A 27986-nucleotide genomic window follows, 5' to 3' on the forward strand; every position below is an offset into this window, starting at 1 on the left:
CCACAAACAAATGAGTCAACGCGGTAGTAAAAAACAAAAAGAAAGTAACCATACTTAAGATTTATTTTTTGAAAATAAGATACAGAAATGATTGTACATTGTCCAAATCAAAAAAAAAATGTCAACTGCAGTCATATGTAGCAACTGTACAAATGTCCCCTTCCCTGGCAACTGGCTTCCATGTCAAACGGCATTTATATACATCGATATTTCATCTTTTCTCAATTCTAGGATCTAAAAAGAATAGGTCTGTCCCAAACCTGTCACCAGATCAAACATAACTTTTAAGGTTGTTGAAAACACACACAGCTACTCCATCTTAAAGTTGTAGAGGAAGATTCATGTTAAGGCCATTTCCCTTCACTGCAGTAAATGTGATCTTGGTGGAGATCAAATCATCACTGGATTCTGTCGGTTCCAAGTGAAACCTTGGATCCCTCAGGTCTGCTACGTCAGTCTCAGTTTGTCTCCCTGTAATTATCATTAAACACATCGATATGGTCCCACAAACGAGGAATTATATGTAAATACCAAATATAAGGCAATTTCATTTTTTTGCTTAATTCCTTAGAGAAATTGTTCAGTCACATCATTATACATAGAAATATGAGTTGATGCTGTGCAAATAGCAATTGCTAACCCCTTAGGATCGATATGGAGGGAACAGTGTGTAAAGTATCGTGTGTTGTGTCAAACAAGCATCAGGGTTCCAGCGGGGTCTTAAAAAGTATTTTAAAACGGCCAGATTTTCATCCGAGGTCTTATATTTCATTTAGTCAGAAAAAAGTTTTTACCCTAGTTCATTTCCAGAAACGCTGGCCGCAGAAAGTTTTTACAAAGTAGCAAAAAATTATTGAGTTGTAGCCTACAAAGCGGAGCTCTAGAGTCCAGGGTTCGAATTACGGGGGGGCTTGGGGGGGTTTGACCCCCCTAAGACATGGACCCCCCCAAAATAAATAAAAACAACAGGTCAGGGGGGTCGATACATTTATATATCGTTTTTACCTGTAATCGTAAATATTACTTTACGCCCTGGAGAAGAACCTGACCCCCCCCCGATTATCATAATAATTTGCACTCTGTTTCTAACCAAACTAAACTGAAGAGAATCTTCCTGAGATTAACAAGCGTTTGGCGGAGAGGAGAGAGACGATATTTATGAAACTATGTGAAGGTGAAGTCCCACAAAACTTAACTTTAAAGTTACATGACCACAATGTAACTTTTACATTAAAATTAACAATTTTAAATTAGGATTTGAACCCAGGCTGTTGCAGTACTGCCCCACACTAACCCAGTGAGCTAAAAGGGGAGCCCTACTTTCTTCTGGTTTTCTGACACCCCAACTCTGCAGGTTGTTACAACTAGATAGTTAAATGTCAAATTTAAATGTTGAGTGGAGATTGTAATGATCCCTGATAGCTCAGTGGATAAGGATGTGGGTTACTGGGTGAAGGGTCTTGTGTTCAAATCTGGCTGAAAGATTTTCTTAAAACTCAATTTTTGCTTTTCGACTTATTAATAAAATACAGTGACGATAAGTAGACTTTTCTACAATAGACTTATTTATTTCTGCAACACGGTTAAATATTAAACAGAAATGTACAGCTTACCGTCTATTAAGGGTGGGAATCTTTTGGTACCTTACAATTCGATTCTTGAGGTCACGATTCGATAAAAAATCGATACATTTTGTAAAAGATTTTTTATCAAATTGCGATTCATATATGCTTTTTTTTTTTTATTGTGAATCTCTGTGAATCGCTAGAAGACTGAATTGCGATTCATATGTGAATCGATTTTTCCCCCACCCCTAGTACTTAGAAATGAAATTAGGTTACTAATGTGATCGCTTTATCTGTAAATTAAATTAATGCCTTTTCAATGTCTGAATTCATTCCATAAAAAATATTTATTGCAGAATTTCTTTGAATATGGTTTGGTCATGCGTCGTTGTAGGTCTTAAATTTCAATCTTTATGGTCTTAAAACCAATGTGCTATATAAATAAAGTCTTACTTACTTACTTACTTAAAATGTCTTAAAAAGGTCTTAAATTTGACTGACTGAAACCTGCAGAAACCCTGAAGCATCTTGTATGTGTGTGTGAGTTTAAGTGGAGGAAAGTAGATTCAGGCTTTCAGGCTTCCGCTGTCATTCTAAAACCATACTGGCAGAGTGACCCACCCAGGGAATGTTTAATAGCACAGCCTTGATAAATAACATCATACAAGCTAATACATTTCAGGGAGCCCGCTTCCTAGCATGTTCTTTTTTTCTGTGTTCATAATTAACGTCTTGATTCACTTTGAAATCACACACGCTTCTTCATCTCCCTGCCCTCGGACGTCGTGTTTGATAGTGAAGTGAGACCGGTGGAGATATTATTACGAAAGTTCTCAATATAGTTCCATGATGCTGATTGGTTCTGTACATATTTATACATGGGGGGGGGGGGGGGGGCGGGACCCAGCCTCGACAGACAGACGGTGATTGGTCTACGGTTGTCAAAGGTTACAAGAGGGAGAGACCCACATCTCCGAGGGCCCCCCTCCAGTCCTCCTTCCGCCCAGGTAAGCTGATTTTCCAGTCAGGCATCATCTCGGACAGCCCTCACCACTTCCCGGGGATGGGGGTGCCACACTCGTACCAGCCCACGTAGGTGATATGGGAGTTTCCTCCCATCTCTCCAAAGTTGACGGGTTCCTGGCGCATAGCCCTGTAGAACCCTGGAACACAACCGGACAAGGAACCTTGAGACATTGAAATTTTATTGTTTTAGTAACTTAACATCTTTCGATATTCAACAGAGAAGCACATTGTGCCAAAGTGTTCGACCATGGTATCCTATTTCGGGAGAGATTTTCTGTGAGGGAGAGGGGTAATACTGGTGTCCAGCTCTAGTTGCTAAGCAGCGCACCTGATCTGTGAGGGAGGGGGGTTGCTAAGCAGCGCACCTGATCTGTGAGGGAGCTGGTCAGCCAGTAACTGAGTCCCTGTCCGTCCGTCCAGGAAGGAATCTACAAACTGGCAGTGGTCCTCCCCATGCCCTGTCTGGTCCCCGATGTTGTAGAACTTCCCTGCAGAGTGGACGAAGGTCAGGGGTCAAGGGGCTGAGGCAACAGTACCACCATACTCAAATACAGGAACGTTTGACTAAACTTTGACTTTAAAAGTGTTTGCTTTCAGTTGCTAGGTACTCCAGGCCCCAAGGCCAGGCAGGTACTCCAGGCCCCAAGGCCAGGCAGTACTCCAGGCCCCAAGGCCAGGCAGTACTCCAGGCCCCAAGGCCAGGCAGGTACTCCAGGCCCCAAGGCCCAGCAGGTACTCCAGGCCCCAAGGCCCGGCAGGTACTCCAGGCCCCAAGGCCAGGCAGGTACTCCAGGCCCCAAGGCCCAGCAGGTACTCCAGGCCCCAAGGCCCAGCAGGTACTCCAGGCCCCAAGGCCAGGCAGGTACTCCAGGCCCCAAGGCCAGGCAGTACTCCAGGCCCCAAGGCCCGGCAGGTACTCCAGGCCCCAAGGCCAGGCAGGTACTCCAGGCCCCAAGGCCAGGCAGTACTCCAGGCCCCAAGGCCCGGCAGGTACTCCAGGCCCCAAGGCCAGGCAGGTACTCCAGGCCCCAAGGCCAGGCAGTACTCCAGGCCCCAAGGCCAGGCAGGTACTCCAGGCCCCAAGGCCCGGCAGGTACTCCAGGCAGGTACTCACCAGTGAGCGAGTCGCTCAGGTAGATCTTGTAGCGGAGGGAGTTGCACAGCTGAATGCCGACAAACTTGCGGTACCAGGTTCTCTTGACGTACTGCTTCCCGTTGCACTCGGAGTAGGCGTCTGACTTAAAGGGGAACTGAGTCCAAATGGCGTCTTTCCCTGAAACGTTCTCGCTCACCCGGGGGTCCGCTGCACACGGGACGCAAACAAATATTAGATTCCGATCAACGAGACAGCAGGTATATGCAGGATGCAGCTTTGGGAATGGCTGCCAGATGGATTGGCAGTCAAATATAGTTGTGTTGTCTTATCGCGAACAGCTACATAATTTGGTCCTGAGAGGACTGGGAGCTCCTGGCCACATCCTTGCTACATGACAACATAACTTATTTTGAGCCCCAACACAACCAAGCTAATTACTCTCTGTGGACTTTTAATTGGAGTGTTGACATTTTCTCAAATGATTTCTTTGTGTTTCTTCTCTCGTTGTGGATGGAACCATAACATGTGTATTCTGTAGTTGCACCATCTTGGTGCAAGACCTGCATTGTGATCGGGACCCTGAGGAAAGAGAAACTGACTGTTTCTGACAGGCTGACCCCCCCACACACACACGCACAGACACACACATAGAGTAATCTGTCAAGCTCAAGTGATAGCCAATAGTTACTTCAGGGGAGCATGTTGAAATCATTAGCCTAATTACAGCTAATTACACACATCTGATATGTTAAGCTATGCTAATAGTTGACGGCTAATTAGCTACACACTTTGTTGTAAAAGTAAGTGCTGCTATAAACAAGGCACTAATCATCAACACATTTGTGTTAGCGTGTAATCAGGGATCCCTTATGGGCAACACACTACTTGTGAAACATAAAACCATTTGAAAAAAGGGTTACTACCGCTAGCTAATGCGCCAGTGATAATTAAACAGAATCTTAGTTTATTCTCAACTAATTAGGTTGGTCCAAAAGTTGTGGTGAAGATGTAGCTTATAAAGATAGCAGGAATATGTAATTCTTACTTGAATGTGATTAGCTCAGCCTGGTAAAGACTGCAGCTGTGTGTGGTAATCGTCTTTTTTTTTACCATCTTGTTGTATCCCAAACTAAACTCACTCAAGTGGTGTCATTTTGGCCCTCCAGTCCAGTACCTTGTGACATTTTGTTTGTGTGTGTGTGTGGTGTGAGTGTGTGTGGCGTGTGTGAGAGGTGTGTCCTGATACTGACCTGATTCCGTGCTAAAGGAGACAGGGTCGCTGGTTGGCCCAGCTCCCAACTCATTCTTGGGCTTCACTGTGAACTCATAACTGAAAGAAAGGAGAAAGTTGAATAAGAAACAAAAATCGACATGGAGTCTTTTCAACAGACGTACCACAGTCCCTCCAAAATCCACATTCTCCCTGTTTTAATACTGTCAGTTCCTATTGCAGTGGTGATGGCTTTCCCAGAGGGAAAGAGGAATGTCATTTTAATCCACAGGTAGTTAACTGAAGATTCCACGTCCACAGGAGAAGGGTGTGATGGAGGGCCCGAGTCACTCTTGTTCGCCATAATCATAACTTTTGTGGAGCTCAGGTTTATCCGTCTCCGCTCTCCAGAACTATGAGCCTGTGACACTTGATAGTTTTATTCTCTAGACAGCCTTGAGTTCAGGCCAGTGCTCTCACTCTCTCACGTGCGCACACACACACACACACACACTCACACACAGATGTTCTAGTGGGTCTAAGCAAGGGCCAGCGGACCCGTTCAGTTCTGGTTCTGCCCTGGGTACATTCCAGATGTGGACACTCAGAGTAGATGTCAGCCAGAGGCAGATTAAAACGCTGTTAGACCCACATCCCTCCCTGCTCCACCTCAGAATCCATACTCACAACTACACTATAGCAGCTGAGAATGTTGGCCTCGACCGGGCTCAAACTCCGCCCCCGAGCGGGACAATGTGCGTGTGCAGCAAGTCCCGATTGAAATAACAGTTTGATGGTCATCACAGACCTGGCAATTCTATTCTCTAACAGACTTGATGGATGTTTTTTTTGGTCTGATGGTAAGTAACTGGCTCCCAGAAGATGGACCCGACCTGATTGGCTGGGGGTTAGAGACATACCTGCTCTCTGGTTTAAGGTTCTCCACTGCGGTGTGTGTCTGGTTGGTGGTCAGGATGGATACCTCCTCTCCATTAGGTCCGCTGGTTGTTGAAATGACCTCATACTCTAAACAGGAACAGGAAACACACGCACACTCATCAAATTTAATTAAACAACCAGCTCTCATATTCTGTCTTCGTTTTACGAACACTTTGAGCTTTTACAGTTTCGCTAATATCATACAGATGAGATATTAAATGAAAAAACGTCTCTTTATAATTGTGTGGAGAGTCTTAATGAGACAAGTGTTCAACCTGAAGTCAGGACAGTGAGGATGAGGATGGTGCTCACTAGGAAGGCCTGCAGGCGTCAAGCAACATGAGGTCCCCACCTCAGTCTCGCCACATGTTAATATTGTCAGGTCATAAAACGTGATGCAGACCAGATGGTCCTAGCGTATAATGAGGTCCTCGCGCAGACAAACTTAACCCTTTCTCGACTGCAAGCTTTAATCTTGCATAGTGTGGAACGAGTTAAGAGCACATATGTTTGAAAAAAAAATCCATGCAAACAATTTCAATAATCCTATGATTCCAAATGTAAAGCAAACCACTAGAACCGTTTAGTTTCAATGTTTTTTTACAATTAGTTACATGGAAAGTCGACTCACGATGAACAGATCGGACACATTCATTTGTGCTTGCGCAAATTCAGATTTAGCTCAGGCAACATTTAGTCGGACACGTTCGTATGGGTCCTCTCAGGAGGAGACGGCCTCTCACCCGTGGTGTCGTTGGTCTTCTCCCAGTCCAGGATGACGAAGGAGGGGCACCCCTCCACGGTGACCACGGTCAGGTTGGAGGGGGACGTGCGGGGGGGCCCCGTCACGTTCTGCCCCCCACCCTCCTCCTCGGGGAAGAAGCTGAGGGAGTTGGTGATGGAGCACGGCTCGTCTGGCTTCTTGTCTGTCTTGTAAATCACGTGGGGAGCTGCGGGCCGGGACACAGACGCAGGTCACTTAGAGGTGTGGAGGTGTGTGTGTGTGTGAGAGTGTGTAGGTGTGGATGTGTGGAGGTGTATGTGAGTGTGGAGGTGTGTGTGTGTGCGTATGTGTGTGTGCGTCTGTGTGAGAGAGTGTGTAGGTGTGGATGTGTGGAGGTGTATGTGAGTGTGGAGGTGTGTTTGTGTGCGTATGTGTGTGTGTATGTGTGTGTGTGTGTGTGAGAGAGTGTGTAGGTGTGGATGTGTGGAGGTGTGTGTGTGTGGAGGTGTGTGTGCGTGAGAGTGTGGAGGTGTGGGTGTATGTGAGCCTGGAGGAATGTCGGTGTGTGTGGAGGTGTGTGGAGGTGTGTGGAGGTGTGTGGAGGTGTGTGTCGGTGTGTGTGGAGGTGTGTGGAGGTGTGTGGAGTCTGACTTCCATTGTGAGTGTACTGGAGTGAGACTGTGCTGACCCACCAACGAAGCGCTTCTTGCCCATGGCGTCCACCTCGGAAGCAGGCTGGGAGCTGAACACAGAGGAGTTGTCCCACATGTCGAAACGACTGCCTTCAGAGAGACGGACAGCAGGAGAAAGGGATGAAGACTTCAGGTTTATTTTCTATTTGGGTCATGTGTCCCCTGTCTTGTGGTGAATGCAGTAAGTAGTTATTGTGTTTGTGTGTGTGTGTGTGGGGGGGGGGGGGGGGGGGGGGAATGGGTGTGTGAGTGAATAACTATGGCAAGGTGTATGTGTGTGTCACCAGGCAACACCTGCTCTGGCTCTCTCTCTCTCACTAATGCCAAACACACACACACACAAACACACACACACACACAGACACACAGCCTCACTTACTGCCAGGGCTTGTAAATACCTATTCATAATGTGAAAATAGCACTAATGCATGTACAAATACCCACATACACACACACACACACACACACGCACAGGTGCACACGCACACAGATACACACATTCAGGTGTGCTGGCTCATCTGTCACGCTGAGACCACAGTCACACCAGTTTACCACCTCGGTCCTACCATTAAAGACGGGAGCTAGCGTGGTCGTCTGTCTGCGTTCCTGTTTGGGAGTCTTGACTGTCACAGGGAACGGCTTCAAGATGGAGGCCTTGTCTCCTTGCTTCAGGTCCATGGGTTTGTCTGAATGAAGGAGGAGGAGCAGGAGGAAGAGGAGCAGGGGAGAGGAGGAGCAGGGGAAGGAGGAGCATGAGCAGGAGGAGCGGGGAGAGCAGGGGGAGGAGGAGCAGGGAGAGGAGGAGCAGGGAGAGGAGGAGCAGGGGAAGGTAGAGCAGGAGGAGCAGGGAGAGGAGGAGCAGGGAGAGGAGGAGCAGGGAAAGGAGGAGCAGGGGGAGGAGGAGCAGGGGAAGGTAGAGCGGGAGGAGCAGGGAGAGGAGGAGCAGGGAGAGGAGGAGCAGGGGAAGGAGGAGCATGAGCAGGAGGAGCAGGGAGAGCAGGGGGAGGAGGAGCAGGAGGAGCAGGGAGAGGAGGAGCAGGAGGAGCAGGGAGAGGAAGAGCGGGGAGAGCAGGAGGAGCAGGGAGAGGAGGAGCAGGGAGAGGAGGAGGAGCAGGGAGAGGAGGAGCAGGAGGAGCAAGGAGAGTAGGAGCAGGGAGAGGAGGAGCAGGGGAAGGTAAAGCAGGAGGAGCAGGGAGAGGAGGAGCAGGGGCAGGAGGAGCAGGGAGAGGAGGAGCAAGGGCAGGAGGAGCAGGGGCAGGAGGAGCAGGGAGAGGAGGAGCAGGGGCAGGAGGAGCAGGGAGAGGAGGAGCAGGGGCAGGAGGAGCAGGGAGAGGAGGAACAGGGGAAGGAGGAGCAGGGGCAGGAGGAGCAGGGAGAGGAGGAGCAGGGGGAGGAGGAGCAGGGGCAGGAGGAGCAGGGAGAGGAGGAGCAGGGGGAGGAGGAGGGGAAGGGGTATCAGAAGGAGGTTATTAGTCAGGTGACCTCCAAGTTTTTACAGTCAACAGTTACAGCAGCAGACATTAATATCTGCGAGGGTTTTCTTCTGCCAACTGAAAATTCAGAGTTAGACTGCTTCGTAACTATGGCATTTCTGAAAAACGTGTTAGACTGGGTATGCACAGACAAACGTAGGCTTGCATTCTCATTCTGTCTCTCACAGACATTCCCACCGGAAACACGTATAAACGTACACAGACACGCAAGTGCAGATGAAGCTGTTTGAACTGCAGGAAACAAGAGCATCTGGCAGAACATCTAGCTGAAATGAAGGAGAGTGTTCGTAGTAACACGTTGATAACAAATGAGACCATCTGGAACCTGTAGAGTTAACAACTCTGAAATGTCAACACTTCCGAATCTGCCATTTATAAACTCAACAAAGTAACTACTACTAACTACTAACAGCACAAACATTCTCCAAATAGTTGTCTACTATGGCAAAGTAGTTGTGAGTTAGCCAATCTGTTTTCCAGGAGAACGTGAAACTCAGTGCAGTTTAGCTGTGGTGCAGTGATGTTCAGCACTGAGTCATTCAGTGACACATCTGCAGAGCCTAAAGGAGAAGTCAGTGCAGATCTGAACAGTGCGGATGTCAGTAGTCTCTGGTGGCTGGAGCCCTCACCCTTGTCCCCTGGTGTTCCCACCAGGTTGGTGCTCTTGTTGACAGGAGGAGAGGGCCGTAGAACTGCAGGGGTGCCTGGGAAAGAGAGTCCAGTGCATGGTTAGAGACTACAAATGTAATGGCGCACGCCGCGGTAAAACTGAGAGCACCGACACTGCTGGATGAGGATGAAGGGAGTCAGGTGGCTGAGCGGTGAGGGAATCGGGCTAGTAATCCGAAGGTTGCCAGTTCGATTCCCGGTCATGCAAACTGACGTTGTGTCCTTGGGCAAGGCACTTCACCCTACTTGCCTCGGGGGAATGTCCCTGTACTTACTGTAAATCGCTCTGGATAAGAGCGTCTGCTAAATGACTAAATGTAAAATGTAATGTAAATGAAGGTGGAGTGAATGAGCGGCTGTAACTGTGGAGAAGATGAAGGCGAAAGCAGACACACAGAGGATGCTTAATGAGGGACAGTAACAGGTAGGATTGACGACGTCGCAGAGAAAAGTTGGCGCGGTTCCAACTGGAGTAGGAGTTAAGAAACTGTAAAAGCCAGGAAGATTGGATCTTAAAATGTTGATATGTCTCCTGAGGATCCCCCCTGCTGCAAACAGGCCGGCTCAATGACTAACACAGACCACGTCAACTTCTAATAACCTTCGAAACATAAGACCACAACCAAATCCTGTAAAAAATCAACCAGAAGAATAACATTGAAGGGATAAAACTAAAGAAAACCACACAAGGATTCTAAGACGAGAGTAAAAGACCGTATAATGTTTTTACACAAGTTCTTATATCTTCTCAAGGAAAAAGTCAGAAACCTGGTCTCAATTAATGCTGTGGACCAACTGTGCCAAATTCTTAACAAATACTCTGTTGTTCTCCTTCCAGAAAGGCTACCGTTAAAAAAACAGGACCTGGGTAGAATCAAGAGAATCAACTCAGTTTTACTGTCAAACTGACCTTTCTACGTTAGCGACAGGATGTAAAATCTTTCGCAAGCTGTGAGGCTAACGGTGGGGATTCTCAAAAATAATGTAACAAGGACAAATAAGACCAAAAATATCCTCCTCAGGTTTCTACCATGCTTTAAAGCCAGGAGATGGTGTCATGTTTTCTCATTAGCGAGTCCATTTAACATAGTCTTCAACAACTTTACGGTCTCATAGGACCCCGCTTCAGAATGCCATCACAAACAGGATCCGGTTTTCGCTTGAATTCGTTGCACGGCTCTCTTGCTCTGAAGGACCATCCGTAGCTCAGTTCCCCTCTGAGGTAGAAGCCCCCGGCAGCCGCCTGAACGCCGATCTACATCCCTGTCCACGCTGCACCGGCGAGACACCGAGAAAACTCTCCAGTCAAAACACAGAGCCTCAGCGGGCCAGCCAAGAAACACACTGCACGGCTCAACATCATCACAGTCCTCCTGGTGGCAGGAGCGAAGGGAACCAATGGCAGGTCGGATCAGCTAACGACTCTAACCTCTCCATCTTCTCCCTGCTAAACAGACAGCTCTGGGATCTGCGCTAACGTTCAAAGACAAACACAAGGACAAACAGAGGGGGGGGGGGGGCAGTCAACACACACAGCATGAAAATATCAGCAGCATGATGGGAAACACAAGGTGAAACCTTCCGCATGGAAGAACACAAGGCAGGCTTTGCTTGAGGAGGTCCGTGGGACAAACAGGACACAGACAAATCCAAGACAAGACACACCATGACATGACATCACCTAGATGGCCGGGATAGTGAACTTGATTGATGTTAGTCAACGATAGGCTTACTCTGTCAAATCCCGTGGTGCATCTGATTTAGAGTGTTCCATTGGTAGTTACCTTTATGTTTGAGGTAGCTTTGGTGTTTAGCGTAACATGTGAGGGCAGTGTGCAAGTGTGTGTGTGTCTGTGTGTGTGTCTGTGTGTGTGTGTGCAGGGACAAACAGAAACAAAGGGAACATTCTCTATGCAGTAGAGTTGCTTCCAGTCAGCCTTGCGGCTCCTTGAAGACCTCTGGAACTGTCCTAGTTTCCAGGATTAACACACACCAGCTGTGACTGAGACTGAACCAGCGCCTCTCCTACAGACCAGGAGGAGGGACACACTGGCCTTCGGGCCAATCACAACCTCAGATGCAATTGGCAGATCCTAATTGGCTGTGAATCCTGCTTGGCAGAAATACAGAGGGATTCCGCTTCAATCTCAGTCGTGCTCTCAACCAAACACCATGACAAGGACACAAGCAAGTTGACCCCGCCCACAACGACAGACACGGACCGGGGTTGGACAATTAAAGTGATGGACAGTTCGGGCTGCCATATTACAGAACATGAATGGGCATGGAGACAGGTTAGTGTGATGGACACTGGGAGGGAAAGGTCTCTGTTACCCAAAGGTCTATGTCTGGACCACACCACTTGCTTAGGCAGACCCAGGCCCTTATGACGTTCCCCGTCAGCTGTAGAGGGAGGAGAGGACTCGTTAAACACGCCGGCATGCCTTGTTAACACGTCAAGAACACGCTAAGAACATGACAGGATGACAGAGAGGGAGTCTGGTTGTAAACCAAGTTCAGAGTGGATCTTTCATTCACGTCCCCAAAAGGAGACTTGAGTACCTTCAGCGAGAGACTAAACGTGTCGATATCGAGAACATAAATTCAGTTTGAAAACTTCCAAGAGTACACAGGTCTGTTGTTTGCAACAGTTTAAACCCTCTTGGGCATGCAAACCGAAGATATACAGACAAGCCTGGCGTGACTCAAAAGCTGTCTATCTTCTTCATGTTGTTAATCCCTTTTACAACTTTTCTGTTATTCTGTCTTTCCCTTTAATTTTTCTTTCTTTCTGTCTTTCACCGAGTATGTGTGTGTGAGAGTATGTCTGTGTGTGTGGCAGGCTGTGGTGGTGTATCTGGCCCTGCCCGCTGCTTGGCTTGGCACGGCCGGTGTAGATGCGGTGTGTGTCCTGGCCGGTGTACGTCCAGAGCACCGGGCGCACAGCCGTCCCTCGGGCCCCCGCCTGCGGGAACGTAAATCACGTTTAACGACCCTGACCCCTGGAGGCACCGGCGCTGTTCCTCGAGGCCGAAGCGTGAAGCGCACGCCAACGAGAAGCGCTTCCCAGAGCACACATGTGGAAGAGCGTGACAGACAGACGGACGCACGAGGGCGGGGGGGGAGAGGGAGGGGACGGCTGCTCCTTGGAGAGAGCACAGAGGAGTCTTGACGGTGCGGGAGAATCCAGGGTTCTGGACGGTGACAGACCCTCACACTCGCGTTACGATTCTTTCTGGACACGTATTCTTTGAGATAAACTGCGACATTGTTGGAAGGCGTTTCACGTTACGTAGCCTGCTGTAAATTACAGTAAAACTCTGGGCCACCTGTCTGCTAGTGTGTGTGTATGTGTGTGTGTGTGTGTTCAGACATTGCTCCATTGCTCTGAGGTAGTATTGCTGAGGAGAGAGAGTGAGGATGAAGGAGGAGTAGTGCTCCGTTACCCCCAGGAGAGCTGGAGGAGAGAGGGTTGTTGGCAGCACCCCTGGGTGGAGAGAGGGGCCGGGCCACGTTAGGGCTGGAGGAGAGAGACACCCGCCTGCGAGGCAGCGAGGTGGCGTTCCTGCTCGCCGCAGGGACAGACGATCCCGAGGGGGAGCGAGGCACGGAGTTCGTCGAGGGCCTCGGGTAACGTGTACCTATATGGGCAGAGAGAGAAGGAGGAGGGGTGGAGCGGGAGGGGGGTGGGGGAGGTCGTTAGAGATAACAGGGAGGTGGATGTCCAATCCCAGATCCTATTTGGATGAGAGGATGGGGAGCGTTGAGAGATAGCAGAGGAATGAAGGGATGGAAGACGGCACGGGAAGGAGGAGGGGAAGTGTGGAGTGAGAGAGGAAGCTGCAGATGGAGGTCTGAGCTGCAGATGGGGAGGGCAGCCTGGTGGTGGAGGCGAAGAGGAGGGATGGAGGTTTTGGAAGGGAAGGGGGTGTGTTCCAGGGAAATGTGGGAGGACAGGATGCACAGCCCTGCGGAGGATAAGATGATGAGGGTGCATGGGGAGGCAACAACAGAAGGTCATCCAGGGATTGATGGACAGCTCAGATGACCAATGGGAGTTTTCATGTGGATGGATGACCAATGAGGTGATTGGATGATGTTTGGGCACAATAATAACATTGTCATGGTTACCCTGCTGGTTGTTACTATTGGCCCTTTGGGAGGCGAGGGCGGGTCTTGGGAGAGGCTTGCCCACCACCACAGGTGTGCTGGGAGCTGTGTGAAAAAGCATTTCCTTTTACTAAAGATAATGGAGTTGAAGTTGTAGTATTGAGATGTAAGATAACAGGGGAGAATATCATCTTTACCGGTTGGGACTCCTGCTTTCAGGAGGACCCTAGTTGGTTGAGGCTGAGGTTGGGACCGTAAGTGAGGCTTGGTCTGAGGGTGAGATTGAGACTCTGATTGAGACTGGGGTTGGGGTTGAGGCTGGGGTCTGGCCTCAGGCTGGGGCTGGGATTGAGGCTGGGGTCTGGCCTCAGGCTGGGGCTGGGATTGAGGCTGGGGCTGGGGCCTGGTCTCAGGCTGGGGTTGAGGCCGGGGCTGGGGCCTGGTCTCAGGCTGGGGTTGAGGCCGGGGCTGGGGCCTGGTCTCAGGCTGGGGTTGAGGCCGGGGCTGGGGCCTGGCCTCAGGCTGGAGCTGGGGTTGAGGCTGGGGCCTGGTCTCAGGCTGGGGTTGAGGCTGGGGACGGGGCCTGGCCTCAGGCTGGGGTTGTGGTTGAGGCTGGGGCTTGGGCTGGGGATTGGGATTGGGCTGGGGCTTGGGCTGGGGATTGGGCTGAGGCTGGGGTCTGGTTCTGGGCTTGGACTGGCGCTGGTGTGTGATGATGGGCGTGGGCAGGATGATGGGGGTTTGTGTGGGCTGGTGGGAGGCTGGGGGGACCTCCACAGAGGAAGAGGGGGCAGATCTAGACCGGTCTACACTTCCTGTAGTGAAGAAGAGAAGGGAATAAGACCTTCAAACCACAGAAGAAGAATCACATTGTCTACGAGAGAGACAGGTAGATTATAATACCCAACAGAAATTACATGTAGAAAATAAGAGACAGAAGAAAGACAGAGACAGAAGCCAACACACAGCAGATTAGGGGACTGATAATATACAGGGAGAAAAATGATGAAGAACCGTCAAGGTGAGAACAGCAGAAGCAGCTGTTCATGTTAGGCCTGACCCGCCCTACCTTGGCCAAAACCCTCAGTTCAAAGAATTGCCTCTACCTGGCACGAGCCTGAAATAAGAGGCTCTGATTTCAAAGGCCAGGAGTCCATATGGAGCTGCTTCCACTGTAACGACCGTGTTACTACACAGACGGCGGTACCAGGGCCTCGACGTGGAGGAATGACAGCCGTTCAAATCGATGGGGCCGGCCAGGAGGGAGCTGTGAGCCATGAGGTTTTAACGGGACCTGACTGATCTTTGGCGTGGGAATTTAACGAGTACGAGGCCATCCGTGATTGATTGTTCAATCTGATCAGGTGCCTCACCTTGCCTCAGACTGCCTGCCCAGCTAACACAGAGAGAGAGAGAGAGAGAGAGGGAGAGAGAGGAGAGAGAGAGAGAGAGAGAGAGAGAGAGGGAGAGGGAGAGGGAGAGGGAGAGGGAGAGGGAGAGGGAGAGGGAGAGAGAGAGAGAGAGAGAGAGAGAGAGAGAGAGAGGAGAGAGAGGGAGAGAGAGGGAGAGAGAGAGAGAGAGAGAGAGAAAGAGAGAGAGAGAGAGAGAGAGAGAGAGAGAGAGAGATATCAGCTGGGTGTACCGGGCAGTAATGCTTCATTTTAGGTCCGAGTAATGTTTCTGCCATCTCCTGTCAGCCTGGGCAGCATGGCCGGGTTCTGTGGAGTTCAGTTACATAACAGACAGATTTGGAGTGCAGGTAGGGAGATTATGCAATTGTAATTTTTTTACGGGGGACATACTGTTTTCTGCCTACCTCCTGAAGTGGCGGGGCCTAGAGTGAAACACTGAGGACGGAGGAGGAAAATAGCGGATAGCGTACAGGTGAGAACGTAGGATAAGGAGCCAGTAAAAAGAAGGTTCTGTGTGTCTCCGGTTCTGTAGGAGAGAGAGAGAGACAGAGGAAGAGAGAGGCAGAGAGAGAGAGAGAGAGACAGAATGAGAGAGAGAGACAGAAAGAGAGAGACAGAGAGAGAGACAGAGAGAGAGACAGAGAGAGACAGAGAGAGAGAGAGAGAGAGGAGAGACAGAGACAGAGACAGAGAGAGAGAGAGAGAGAGAGAGAGAGAGAGAGAGAGAGAGAGAGAGAGAGAGAGAGAGAGAGAGAGAGAGAGAGAGAGATAGAGATGGCTGTGGGTGACGTGCAGACTGTGCATGCTGACTGAGACTGCTGTGTCAGAGAGCTGGCCAAGCACCTGGGAGGACAGACACATGTAGACAGGAGAGATCAGCTCACACAATCTGAGGAACAAGAGAGGATCACAGAAGAAGCTTCACTGAGATGGCGGAAATCAGAAAAGTGGAAATGTGAGGAATTCTCAACAGGGTGGATGGATGGGTGTATGGATGGATACAGGTATAAATGGTTAAAGAAACAATTGACTAAGAGCTGAGACAGACAGAGTGAGGAAGAGAAAGATGCTGGCCACCAAACTGTTCAGGTTGTGACTAACGTGAAAGGCATTGGCGTGAACAAGCTTCACCTACGCTTCCCGCTGTGGGAGGTCAAAGGTCAACCTCCTACGGTGCAGGCATGTGGCCGGTACGGCATGTTCACATCCAGCCTCCAAAACCCTCTGACCTCTCATCTGCCCTCTGACCTCTCATGCTCCTACCCATTTTATTACAGTAACTCAAACATACTGTTGAAATAGCTGCAGTATTCATGACCTAGATGAATAACGTAAGTATATTTTACACACGATTTAATTATCAAACTGGAGCCCTGTTCAAAAGGCAGCGATGCAAACCAACTTTTTACTACTTAATCTCAATAGAACGAAATCCCTCTGAATTGTAAAAACCGAATGCCGTGAACCTGCAGGTCTGGATGTGAACACGTTGAACCTTCAGCCATCTGCAAACCTGCCAATCATGCTGGCATGGCAACCTACCTCCATGGGCCCCATGCCCACATGGTCTGATCACATCTCTGGGTTCCAAAGGGCTCATTCATGTCATGCCAATCGAGCTCATGCAGCCAATTACAAACAAGGACGGTCTGATTGAGAAACCTTCCAGCCTGTGATTGGACACAGCCACGCTGACAGCCTATAGCATTAGGAATACTCTGTCTCACTGTTTACCGATTGGCTGGTGGGTGGCCAGAGGCATTGTGGGTCCGGGAGTGGGTAGCAAGTGGGTTCTAGTGACGTTTGGTGGAGCTGAGGAACATAACGTGATATTGAGATGTGTCAAAAGAGGTCTTCCAGAACAATATCACCTAAACCCTGCGAGGCAGGTGAAATGGTCAGAGTATGAAGATATCCTGAGGAAAAGAAGACGAAAATGTTGAGAAGAGAAGACAGAGAAGAGGTTGGTAGATGTTTTTCCTGATTGAGAGAACTGACCAGGAAAAACTTCCTGTGTCTGGGTAAAGATGTCAAAGGTCATGACGGGTCAAGGGTCATTTAAGGCATCTTTACCGATGTTTGTCCTGGGGGACAGAGGACGTCGGAGGAGCGGGGGCTGTCTGCCCTGGGTCCTGTTATGAAGAACTGGGGAGGACAGAGGGAGGGGGGGAGGGAGACAAACGTCAAACAAATGCAGTAGCTAACTGCGGCTGCTATTGCATTCCTTTGCTGGAGCGTTCTGAGAAAGAAACAGGAAGTAACGTTCCATTCAGTGTCTCGACGCCTTTGTGGAGTGTACCTGTGTACGCGGAGAAAGACTAGAGTTGCGAGTCAGAAATTAATGTAAATATACACTGTTTTTCACACGTTCCCGTGGTTACACAGAAGATTGATCTCGTCTCTCCGCCTAGAGCAAAGAGCGGGGTTAGGGTAGTGTCGTTTGGGAGCTGATGAAGCAGGATTGACAGTTGATGCAGTCCTGTCTGCAGAGCGATAAATCCAAAAGCCAGTTAAAATTCCTCCAGCGCCGAGCCCTAAAGAAGGGTTCACAATGAAGAGCTGAAACAGACTTCTGCTCCCAGCGATAAATCACGGTTGTCGTGTAAAATCTCTGCCGATGTATGAAAAGCGAGGTTCAGTGAGTTTGACCACAGACAAGGTTGAGAGGCGCTGGTGGCTTACCGTGGCGAGGGGGGAAGAAGACATGAGGACCGGCCATGATGGGTTTCTGGGAGGAGGAGAGAGAGAGAGTTAGTTTCAGCCGTGATAGACAGATTTGACACTGATAGCTTAAATCTTGAAAGTCTCTTCCTCCCTCTCCATCTCTCTCCCTCCCTTCCTCTCTCCCTCCCTCCCTCCCTTCCTCTCTCCCTCCCTCCCTCCCTTCCTCTCTCCCTCCCTCCCTCCCTCCCTCTCTTTCTTCCTTGCTTACATAACCCCGTGGGGTCCTCTGCTCCATGTTGAGACTCCAAGCTGTCCGGTGGGAAGCAGCTCCGAGCCTCCCCGTCTCAGGAAGTGCCAGCGTGGTGGCAGAGCTCGGCAGCTGTGGCCGCTTACGAGAGCTCAGGGCTGCAGGCACGTGAGGCAACGGACCCAACAGTCAACGAGCACAGCCAGGAACCCCGAGCCAGGAACTCTCTGCCCTCCATCCTCCTCTCAGCCCCTCTCCTCTCGGCCCCTCTCCTCGTCTCTCCTGTCCCCGGCTCTCTCCAACTCTCCTCATCTCTTCTTTCTCTTCCTGGCTTCGCTCGCCATCTTGGCCGGTGTCTGGCCTTGGCCAGCTCTGTGTCTGGCTGTAGTCAAGATGTTTCCATACTGGCCCGGAGTGGAAAGAAAGCTCTCCAAGCGGTCCTTAAACCAGACCACACTAGCTAAGGCCCCTCTGCAGTCTCTCGTCTGCACGTCATAGACTCAGCAAACTCTGCTCGCCTCTCCACCAGTAGGACTCACTCTCTGCTGTTTGTTGACAGCCTGTTTTGTACCATTGCTTTGCCACTATGTAAGTAATTGACGGACAGTTTCCAATGAAATTCCAAGTCGTTTTCACAACCAAAATGTAGAAATGGTTTCAAAAACATACCACTGGCTTCACAGGCTTGTAGGGTTTCTGCATGGCTTTGTCTGCAAAACAAGCAACACCTTACCAAACAGTACAAAGGAACTCATTTGATCAACCACTTACATTTACTTATGCCCGTACCAAAGTTCAGCAAGAAAAAGCTGAAGTTACACGGCTGATTTATGCCAGAGGAAAGCAATGCTGGAGAAGGGGGTGAGATGTGTGACGCACCTCCAGTGGGGACTCATTTAGGTGACGTACCTCCCATGTTGGTGCTGTGAGTGACAGGCTTGCTCCACCCTCCACTGCTGTCCTCAGAGTTGGGCCTCACCCCAAACTCGTAGGCTGTGTTGGGCTTGAGCTTGTCGACGACCGTGTCGCTGGTGGGGCAGGTCTGGTAGGTCCACTTCCTGTTCCTCTCGCGGTAGCGCACCGTGTAGTGACTGTGACAGAGCAGGAGAGCCCTTTTAGACGTCGGGTCGGTTCATTCATGCTGATGTGTGGGCATATGTGAAGCACTTTGTGTCGTTTCTTGTTACTAAAAGGGGACTAAACGAACTTTGATTGAAAGTCATATTTTCATCAGATATGAGTCATTCAAAGTCAAAACTTTTATTTTGATTCCAGTTGGAACCGAACGAACTGAGTAAGATGCCATGGCAACAAAGGAGCAGCATCAGCAGGTTTCCTCAGCAGATGGGAAGCACAGGCGCGATACTCCTCCGTCGCCGTGGCGACAGCATGGCGACCAGTTCTCCGGTTACATAGTTTAGCAGGGTTCCGTGGGGGCTGACATTAAAGAGTTTATGAAGCCAAATGGGGCTTTGGAGAGTCAGAGGAAAGCACTCTGCGATCAAGCTTTTCCAAAGCAACTCTCTCTGCAGTGAATGAATATGGGATTTTCTGAAGGTTGGATGGAGGAGAGTGTGTGTGTGTGTGTGTGTGTGTGCCTGTGTGATAGTATGCGTGTGTATATACCTCCGAGTGTGTGTGTGTGCATTTGGACTGGTGTGTGTCTGCATGTGTGTGTGTCGGTGTGTGTTTCGGTGAGTGGACTCACCCATCCTCCAGACAGTCGCTCATGATGTTGCCCTCGTAGGGGGTCTTCAGGATGGTTCCCCAGGACAACAGCACCGAGGTGGGGGTGACAGAGCCTATCACCAGGTGCAGGGGCTTCTCCAGGTTCACCTTCCCTGAAGAGACCAGCATCACACTTATATTACTGTACTACATATTAACTGGTATGTGGATAGATGGATGAATGGATAGATGGATAGATAAATAGATGAATAGATGGATAGCTGGATAGATTGATTGATTGATTTATATACAGAGTTTAAGGGCTGTCTCCCCTACCAGAACATTGTTTCTTGACATCGTTGACTGGGATGGGCTGGACAGCAATCAGGTACTTGGGTTCAGCGTCTATGCAGGAGGAGGGGGGGAGAGAGGGGTGAGCACCCTCCTTACGTCAACAGTGCGGCTCATGGGGGAGGAGGGCGGGGGGGGGGGTGTTTCTGAGCTGAGGCTGGGTGGGGGTTGTGGCAGGAAAGGGTGTCTGGGTCAGATTAGAGAGCAACCAGAGCATTGTTGATGGGAGCCACGGGTGTTGAAGGGTTGGTGAGGGCGGCTGAGAGGACTGGGGTGTCGTTAAGGAGTATTTGGAGGGATCGCTCGGTGGAGGGTTGGTGGAAAAGTAAAGCTGCAGTTTTCAGCCCCAGACGTGTGGTTTTGTCAGTGTACAGAATGTCGATTCAGGCCATGACTAAAACAACAAAATAAAACATGTGCACCACAACTCCCTGGAAATTGTTCAGCTGCAACACCAATGGCCGGGTTTCCCAGATTCGTTAAGAAGCTCTTAACGCCAAGAGCTTCTTAAGAGCGTTCTAAGAACGCTCTAGAACGCTCTTAGAACGCTCCTAAGAAGCTCTTGGCGTTAAGAGCTTCTTAACGAATCTGGGAAACCCGGCCAATATCTCTTCCCGCAAGGCTGGAAGGCATATGAATACACAAACAGACTCATATAAAAATCTCCACTTTGTAACACAGACATACACACCCACCCACACACACACCCACACACACACCCGCAGGAAGCTCACCGATCTCGGTCTCGTAGGGCAGGCCGTTCTCCGGCAGCTGGATGAACTGCTTGGAGAACATGCTGCTGCCGTAGCCCAGGATGTAGCCCTCCAGCTTGGTGTCCTCGTTGGGACGCACAAACTTCATGACGATGGTGTCGCCCGTGGCGTTGATGCGCACCTTCATGTTCTGACGCCTCACTGCAGAGCGGGGGGGTAAAGAGGGGTGGTAGGGTGGGGGGGAGGGGCATTAGCATGGCTGAGTCACTTCTTTTTCACATATTCTCTTTCTCTCCATCTCTCTCTCTCTTTCTCTCTAATGTCCCTGAGGGTGTCACTGTTGAACATCTGGCCGTTTTGACTCTCTCCATCTCTCTATCGCACACAAGTGCACTACAATGTTGTGAATAATGGTGATTGTATAGAGAAGGATAATTTGTTAAAAAAAAGTACCCAATAACATTGCTTTATAGAGTACTTATTTAGGTGCTGAGCCTTGTTTAATAGACTATGCTGTTGTTTATGACACATTATGTAAAAGCGTCACACACACTGTTCCATTTGCATGCAGTGTTTGTGGGAACAAAATTGGCACACATTACGTTGCCGAAATTTAGCTTCCAGAGGGGATGAGAATTCAAGCCTCTATTTATTTTATAACTGAAAGCATGCAAGAACGCAAATATACACGCTCAACTACAACACAAACCTCTGCTCACAATTCTTGGCTGAAATAGTTCAAATGGATATAACAGGGTTAGTACAGTAAACACCTGCTGAGTTACATTTAGTCATTTAGCAGACGCTCTTCTCCAGAGCGACTTACAGTAAGTACAGGGACATTCCCCTGAGGCAAGTAGGGTGAAGTGCCTTGCCCAAGGACACAACGTCAGTTGGCATGACCGGGAATCGAACTGGCAACCTTCGGATTACTAGCCCGATTCCCTCACCGCTCAGCCACCTGACTCCCTTAGTTAGACAGACACAATCATACACAAACATGAGGTTTTGGATTTAAAAGATTAGAAAGCTGGTGGGCTTCGCACGCCGCAGCAGATAAACCCTCCAGGAGTGGAAAAACGATAAACATTATCTTCAAGACTCAAATGTTTCTTTATTTTGGGCAACATTTATGCATTCAGGAAACATGACATTTCCCACTTTGTAAAGACAAAACAAAAAATCCATTATTGATAAACAGCGATCGACAGCGTTGAGGTAAAACCGCTGGACGTGGAATAACAAAGTGACTCCAGAAGAAACCGTCCCCAGAGAAAGATATATCAGAACGAGGGGAAACCCAAGGAAGGTTTTTGGGTCCTAGCCCAGGATTCATCACCAGCTGTGTGTTTCTGTTGATGAAAAAGGCTCTTGTTTTGTATCTCCCTCAATATTTCCGATAGCAACAATAGGGGTTCTTGGCTCGAGGATGACAAAAGAGGATGACAAAAAAGGACGGGAGGGTTGCCTACAATCTGTTAGGAAACTTCTGGCTTCTAGCAAGAGCTTTTTATGAACTCCAAAACAAGCAAGGCATTGGCTTCATTCCTGTCGGGACCAAAGCCCAACCACATGGCCTTCACAAATCACGATCCATCAGCCTTATCAGCCTTTCCAGAAGAAAATGAGTAAGGTTACAAATTAGGAGAGTCAATAGCCCCATCATCCATCAACAAGGAAGACCACCTCGTCAGTGCCAGTCGACTAGATTAGACTTAGTTAAGACTGATGTGGCCTGTTATCATTTGGAGTCGCTGACTGTGGTAAGTCGATGAGTGATGGAGGTCATGAGCGCTCGGAGAAGAATGTGTGGCGATTTCAAATGAATCAAGAACAGCCTCAGCGATTCCAAGAAGTTGAGACTCGAATGTTGTGCGTCTCCATGACGACTGGAGATAGAGCAGCGCAGTGGTGAACACCAGACCGGCGCCCACTTCCGGCCGTCTGGAACGCCACACACAAACATGTGCACACAAGGACTCCTGCATACACACACACACACACACACACACAGGTAACAGAGTTACCCTGGACCATTCTAGGAACCATGCTCATCATTTTTGTCAGGCTCCTATGGACCTGACCTTGACAACCAAGTCGTTTGTAAACAACAACCCGTGAAGCTGAACAGCTCGCGGCTGTGGATCCCTCGGACTGCACCTTCAGTATGATGAACGTCTTTACAGGCAACGAAGGCTCAGCCTGGATAGGATCAGTTCAACAGTGAGGCATTAGCCTGGCTGGAAGGGCACATTTCTTCATTATCAAGTTTAAATGTCATCTTCACACACTGATAAGGAGATCTATGTTTCACACAGTCTGTTCTCAGCCGAGTCCAACACTCATGTCTTAATTATGCACACACACACAATAAATCATGTGTTTCGTAAATGCCATCTGAGTGTTATTACTTTGACTGCCGGAGGCTAAGTCTACGTTAAAGTATGTGTGTGTGTGTGACAGGTGTGTGTATGTGTGTGTTAACATGCGTGCTTGTTGGTGTGTGTGAACTCACGCTTCTCCATTTCCCTAAAATCAATTTCCCAGCTGCAAAAAGAAAGCCGAACACAACAATATAGAACACCTGGAAACAGCCAGCCAGCCAGCACCTCCTCGTCCCAGTGACTCAGAGCAGGAAAGAGAGGGAGCATTGGGGAGCCTCTGGGGCTGATGTGTGGAAGACAAACTCCCTTCCATTGGATGGCCTGAGTGGAAACACTAAACTGGATGAAGGGAAGGAAGAGTAGGGGAGGGGAGGGGTATGTCACACTGGTGTGTGTCATTTGTTCATTTACTTTCGATCAGTCATTCCAGCTCCTATTGGCAGCTTGTTCCCCATCCGTCTCTCCTCTCCCTCTCCTCTCTTTCTTCTGGAACAGCTAGAGAGACCTTCAAGTTCTCAGGGTATCAGTGCTGAATCATCACATGGCTTTCCATTGACTCGGAGCAAGGCAACACACTCCTAATACCCAGCGAAAGCCTCAAAGACTTGGCTCTGCCACGAGAGACATGTTTGTCTTTCAACTGCAGTGTGGAAAATCTCCTAGGCTGTCAGAGGATGTGACCACTATCTTCCTCTCCTGTCCACAAAGCTGACATATCGACGTGATTTATTGGACAACTGCATCATAAATTGATTAGGCTACATGCATACTTCCAATGACACACTTGCAGTACATGAGCACGCACACACACACACACACACACACACACACACACATGCAGGCACACAAACAAACAACCCCCCCAAAAAAAAAACACACACACACACACTCACACTTGAGGTGTGAGTGGTGGAGGCTTAAGTTGATTCTGCGCCGCTCAGTAACGGGTTACCCTCTACATTCTGGGGAAGATGGACGGATGAAGCGAAGAGGTGGAGAGGAAAGGAGAGGTCTAGCAGGGAAGGATTTCCTTATCCCCCCCACAGTCACACATTCAGCTCGATGAGGGAGAATCCAATTCAACAGAGCCACTGTCGAATAGATAAATGGGATTGGCTTTCTGTGAGCCCGTTCTCTTTGCCATGGACCAGGTTCTCAGCAGGGGAGCAGCCTTGCAGAGCAGCCCAGCTGGTGTGGGCCGTGCCTGGGGGGGAAATCTCCCACGCTCTCCCCTGTAGCAGCTCCACGCTGGTCCCTCTGCTCCCACATGTTATCTCCCCCTGTCAGGGGCTAATGCCATGGGCTTACCACACTCCAGCTGCATCCCCTCTCCGGTGGCACAACTCCATCTTTCCCTCTCTTCCTCCTGCCTTCCATCCCCTCCTCCCCAGTCGTCCCATTTCCCCTTCCCATCACTTGATCTCTTTTCACACCATCCATCACGCCTGTCCTCTGTTATCCTGCAGACATCCCTCCATCCCTCCTCGCTCTAGCCCTCCAGCCCTCCTCGCTCCAGCCCTCCATCCCTCCTCGCTCCATCCCTCCAGCCCTCCTCGCTCCAGCCCTCCAGCCCTTCTCGCTCCATCCCTCCATCCCTCCTCGATCCAGCCGTCCATCCCTCCAGCCCTCCTTGCTCCATTCCTCCTCGCTCCAGCCCTCCATCCCTCCTCGCTCCAGCCCTCCTCGCTCCAGCCCTCCATCCCTCCTCGCTCCAGCACTCCATCCCTCCAGCCCTCCTCGCTCCAGCCCTCCATCCCTCCTCGCTCCAGCCCTCCAGCCCTCCTCGCTCCATCCCTCCAGCCCTCCTCGCTCCAGCCCTCCTCGCTCCATCCCTCCAGCCCTCCTCGCTCCAGCCCTCCTCGCTCCAGCCCTCCAGCCCTCCTCGCTTCAGCCCTCCATCCCTCCTCGCTCCAGCCCTCCAGCCCTCCTCCTGGACCAGCACGTCCGTGTGAGAGGGGGGGAGACCCCCTGTGAGTTTGTCTAAGTGTTGGCCTGGTTCGGATGGAAACCCATGGCAGGATTCTGACACATGTACACACACACACAGATGCACACAGGCATACATGCTGTTTTTTAAGATGAGTTGCTGTGACTTGTGACATCACATCTCCATTTTGTGGGACGCAAGCCAAGAGAACCCCGACCCCTCCTCCCGAGACAGCGACACGACACACGCACAAGCGCCGAGGGAACAGTGGCTCTTCCAGGGCAGCATCCAGGTGAGCCAAGCTCTGAGTCGTAACTCCACAGAGAGCAGCTGTCCTCAGGCCAGCCTGACGGGCAGCTGTCCTCAGGCCAGCCTGACTGGGTCCACAGAGAGCAGCTGTCCTCAGGCCAGCCTGACGGGCAGCTGTCCTCAGGCCAGCCTGACTGGGTCCACAGAGAGCAGCTGTCCTCAGGCCAGCCCGACTGGGTCCACAGAGAGCAGCTGTCCTCAGGCCAGCCCGACTGGGTCCACAGAGAGCAGCTGTCCTCAGGCCAGCCCGACTGGGTCCACAGAGAGCAGCTGTCCTCAGGCCAGCCTGACTGGGTCCACAGAGAGCAGCTGTCCTCAGGCCAGCCTGACTGGGTCCACAGAGAGCAGCTGTCCTCAGGCCAGCCTGACGGGCAGCTGTCCTCAGGCCAGCCTGACTGGGTCCACAGAGAGCAGCTGTCCTCAGGCCAGCCTGACGGGCAGCTGTCCTCAGGCCAGCCCTACTAGGTTTTCCACCAGGTCTGCTTGTGTGTGTGTGTGGGGGGGGGGGGGGGGGGGGGGGGGGGTGGATATGTGTGCTAGTGAGGAATATGGCAGAGGCTGGTGGAAAATGCTGCTTTCCACATCTGTCTGTGAGAATCCTAATCAGAGGACGTCCCTGAGACAACTAGGGCTGGTCTGGGGTTGAACGGGATGCAGTTTATGGCCTCTTTTATGACATGTTTGTAAAAGAAAGTGAAGAGAAAAAGAGATGGAGAGAGAGGAGACAGAGAAGTTGCCAGGAAATAATGCAAACTCTGAAACATTTCACTGGATTTCCCTTCCAATAAACAATTTTTGGACAACATTTAAAAGGGCCAATTATACAAATATAAAACTCAATAGCAGCATATCCTGCTTGTTATACAATAGAGCCTTCTGGGAAAGTTATAACAGTTAGAGTAAAGCTCTGACCTTTGTCCTGGATACAGGTTCATATTGTGGCAGGAAGACTTCTCTCCACACCAGTGTGACACTCCGCTCACCCCTCCCCTCTCCTCTCCTCTCCCCTCTCCTCTCACCCCTCTCCTCTCCTCTCACCCCTCCCCTCTCCTCTCCTCTCCTCACCCCTCTCCTCTCACCCCTCTCCTCTCACCCCTCCCCTCTCCTCTCCTCTCCTCTCACCCCTTTCCTCTCCTCTCACCCCTCTCCTCTCACCCCTTTCCTCTCACCCCTCCCTCTCCTCTCCTCTCACCCCTCTCCTCTCACCCCTCCCCTTTCCTCTCCACATCATTTCAGTGAAATCTCCACACATGTGGACATACATCAGTGGATGCAGCATTGAAAGCAAAGCAGCTCTCAGGTTCAGGACAGAGAAGATCTCTGACTCTGCTGTGGATGGACCACAGTCACCTCTCACACACACCCAAGGTACAGTACATATCTCTCCAAGTCTACTCCAGTCCACAGAACCCACACACTCTCCACAGGTATGCAGTTCACTTCCGGGGAGCGACTGGTTAACCAACCTCCTGGATAACATTAGAGCTCATTCTGCATGTGGTTGTCAGGGAAACATATGGATGTAACAATCATTGCCAACGTCATTAACAATCATCTTCGCAATTTGTTTACTACTAGCTACCAGATAGCAACCTCAGCATACAATCACATTGCAGCTGCCCGTGCAAGCAAAAGTTACTTTAAAGCCAATAAAAGAAAAAGAAACATTATCAAACTAACCTTGGTCTCTTGCACAGTAAACAGTATTAAGCCCTTACATTTACATTTAGCAGACGCTCTTATCCAGAGCGACTTACAGTAAGTACAGGGACATTCCCCCGAGGTAAGTAGGGTGAAGTGCCTTAACCAAGGACACAATGTCATTTTGCACAGCCGGGAATCGAACCAGTAACCTCCAGATTACGAGCCCAACTCCCTAACCGCTCAGCCACCTGCCATTTTGAGACTTTCCCAAAACACATTTTGTTGCAAACAATGTTGGAGTTCTGCTTGCTTACGACCCATTTCACACTCCGGACTCAGTCTGGATCTCATGTTTCAGAGTTTCGCGCATGTTCTCAGAGCACGCCACATAGTCACAACAAACTGTTCCTTCTTAGAAGACGCTTTACATGGCATCTTATGACACAATCCCAAATATATACACAAATAGATTTTTTTTTAAATCTAAAATGCACATATTAACGTTTTAAGAAGGGAGCTAGTCACAACATGAAATCCTAATGCGTACCTCATCAGGAGAGGTTGTGCACAGGGGTGCCATGCAGGAGAGGATGATGAACACACACACACGCCTGTCAGTCTCCTACCTCTACTCCTCCTGAGAGTGGGGGGGCCGCTGGTCAGGACTGTCCCTGTGAGGAGGCAGAAAACCAGGAAGGTGTCGAGGCGCTGCATGGCTCTGGAACGCTCCGCCGGGGGCTCAGGTGAGATGGGATGACGCAACACAACGCTGACCAGGAAATCTTCTAGAAAGTCTTCTCTCTGGTAAACTGGACCTCCTCTCTGAAGCTTGAGTGTTGAAGCAGGGCAGAAGCTGCAGAAGGTGACTCAGAACTGGGCTCCTGGATGAAGCTGAATCTCTCCAACGAGGTGAACAAAACTATTTAAGGACTTACTCGACACGAGAGCATTAGCACTGGACTGACTTAAGGGGATCTAGATCACTTTGAGAACAGAGCTGTAGGATAGGATAGTGCAAGGTCAGCTCTTCCAGACTGACTTACTTACTAACTGGCTGACTGACTGGCTGTTGCAGGTTATTTACGGTGGTCTGGTCTGCTGTGGTCTGCAGGCTGGAGGTGGTACCTGGTGTCTGGTCTGCTG

At 50.1% G+C, this 27986-nt stretch overlaps 1 protein-coding gene across 5 annotated transcripts; it reads right to left on the minus strand.

Moving 5' to 3' along the window:
• Positions 1-45: 45 nt before the first annotated feature.
• LOC136958508 (target of Nesh-SH3) lies at positions 46-27986 on the minus strand. Of its 5 annotated transcripts, none has more exons than XM_067252482.1 (19): positions 27470-27986; positions 20601-20780; positions 19852-19920; positions 19556-19688; positions 18757-18938; positions 18517-18557; positions 17619-17664; positions 17010-17081; positions 12861-13055; positions 11749-11817; positions 9375-9437; positions 7819-7938; positions 7253-7342; positions 6580-6786; positions 5818-5923; positions 4938-5017; positions 3706-3894; positions 2957-3079; positions 46-2728 (listed from the first exon to the last, which is right to left on the minus strand). In XM_067252482.1, the coding sequence occupies exons 1-19, from the start codon at positions 27555-27557 to the stop codon at positions 2613-2615; spliced, it is 2169 nt and encodes a 722-aa protein (XP_067108583.1). In that variant the 5' UTR covers positions 27558-27986; the 3' UTR covers positions 46-2612. The 5 variants fall into 5 exon arrangements, with proteins under 5 accessions (XP_067108583.1, XP_067108574.1, XP_067108591.1 ...); XM_067252473.1 differs by having other exon boundaries at positions 9375-9449; XM_067252490.1 differs by lacking the exons at positions 12861-13055; positions 17010-17081 and having other exon boundaries at positions 9375-9449.

This window comes from Osmerus mordax, chromosome 2 (genome assembly GCF_038355195.1).
Source record: "Osmerus mordax isolate fOsmMor3 chromosome 2, fOsmMor3.pri, whole genome shotgun sequence".
Classification (NCBI taxonomy): domain Eukaryota; kingdom Metazoa; phylum Chordata; class Actinopteri; order Osmeriformes; family Osmeridae; genus Osmerus; species Osmerus mordax.

Coding starts and splice junctions, on each gene's coding strand:
- LOC136958508 (XM_067252473.1), bottom strand. CDS start 27,557: ATGCAGCGCCTCGACACCTTCCTGGTTTTCTGCCTCCTCACAGGGACA. Junction 11,818..12,860: donor CTCCTCCAGCTCTCCTGGGG/GTAACGGAGCAC, acceptor CTCCCTCTACAG/CTGACGGGGAACGTCATAAG. Junction 5,924..6,579: donor GAAGACCAACGACACCACGG/GTGAGAGGCCGT, acceptor GTTCCTGTTTAG/AGTATGAGGTCATTTCAACA.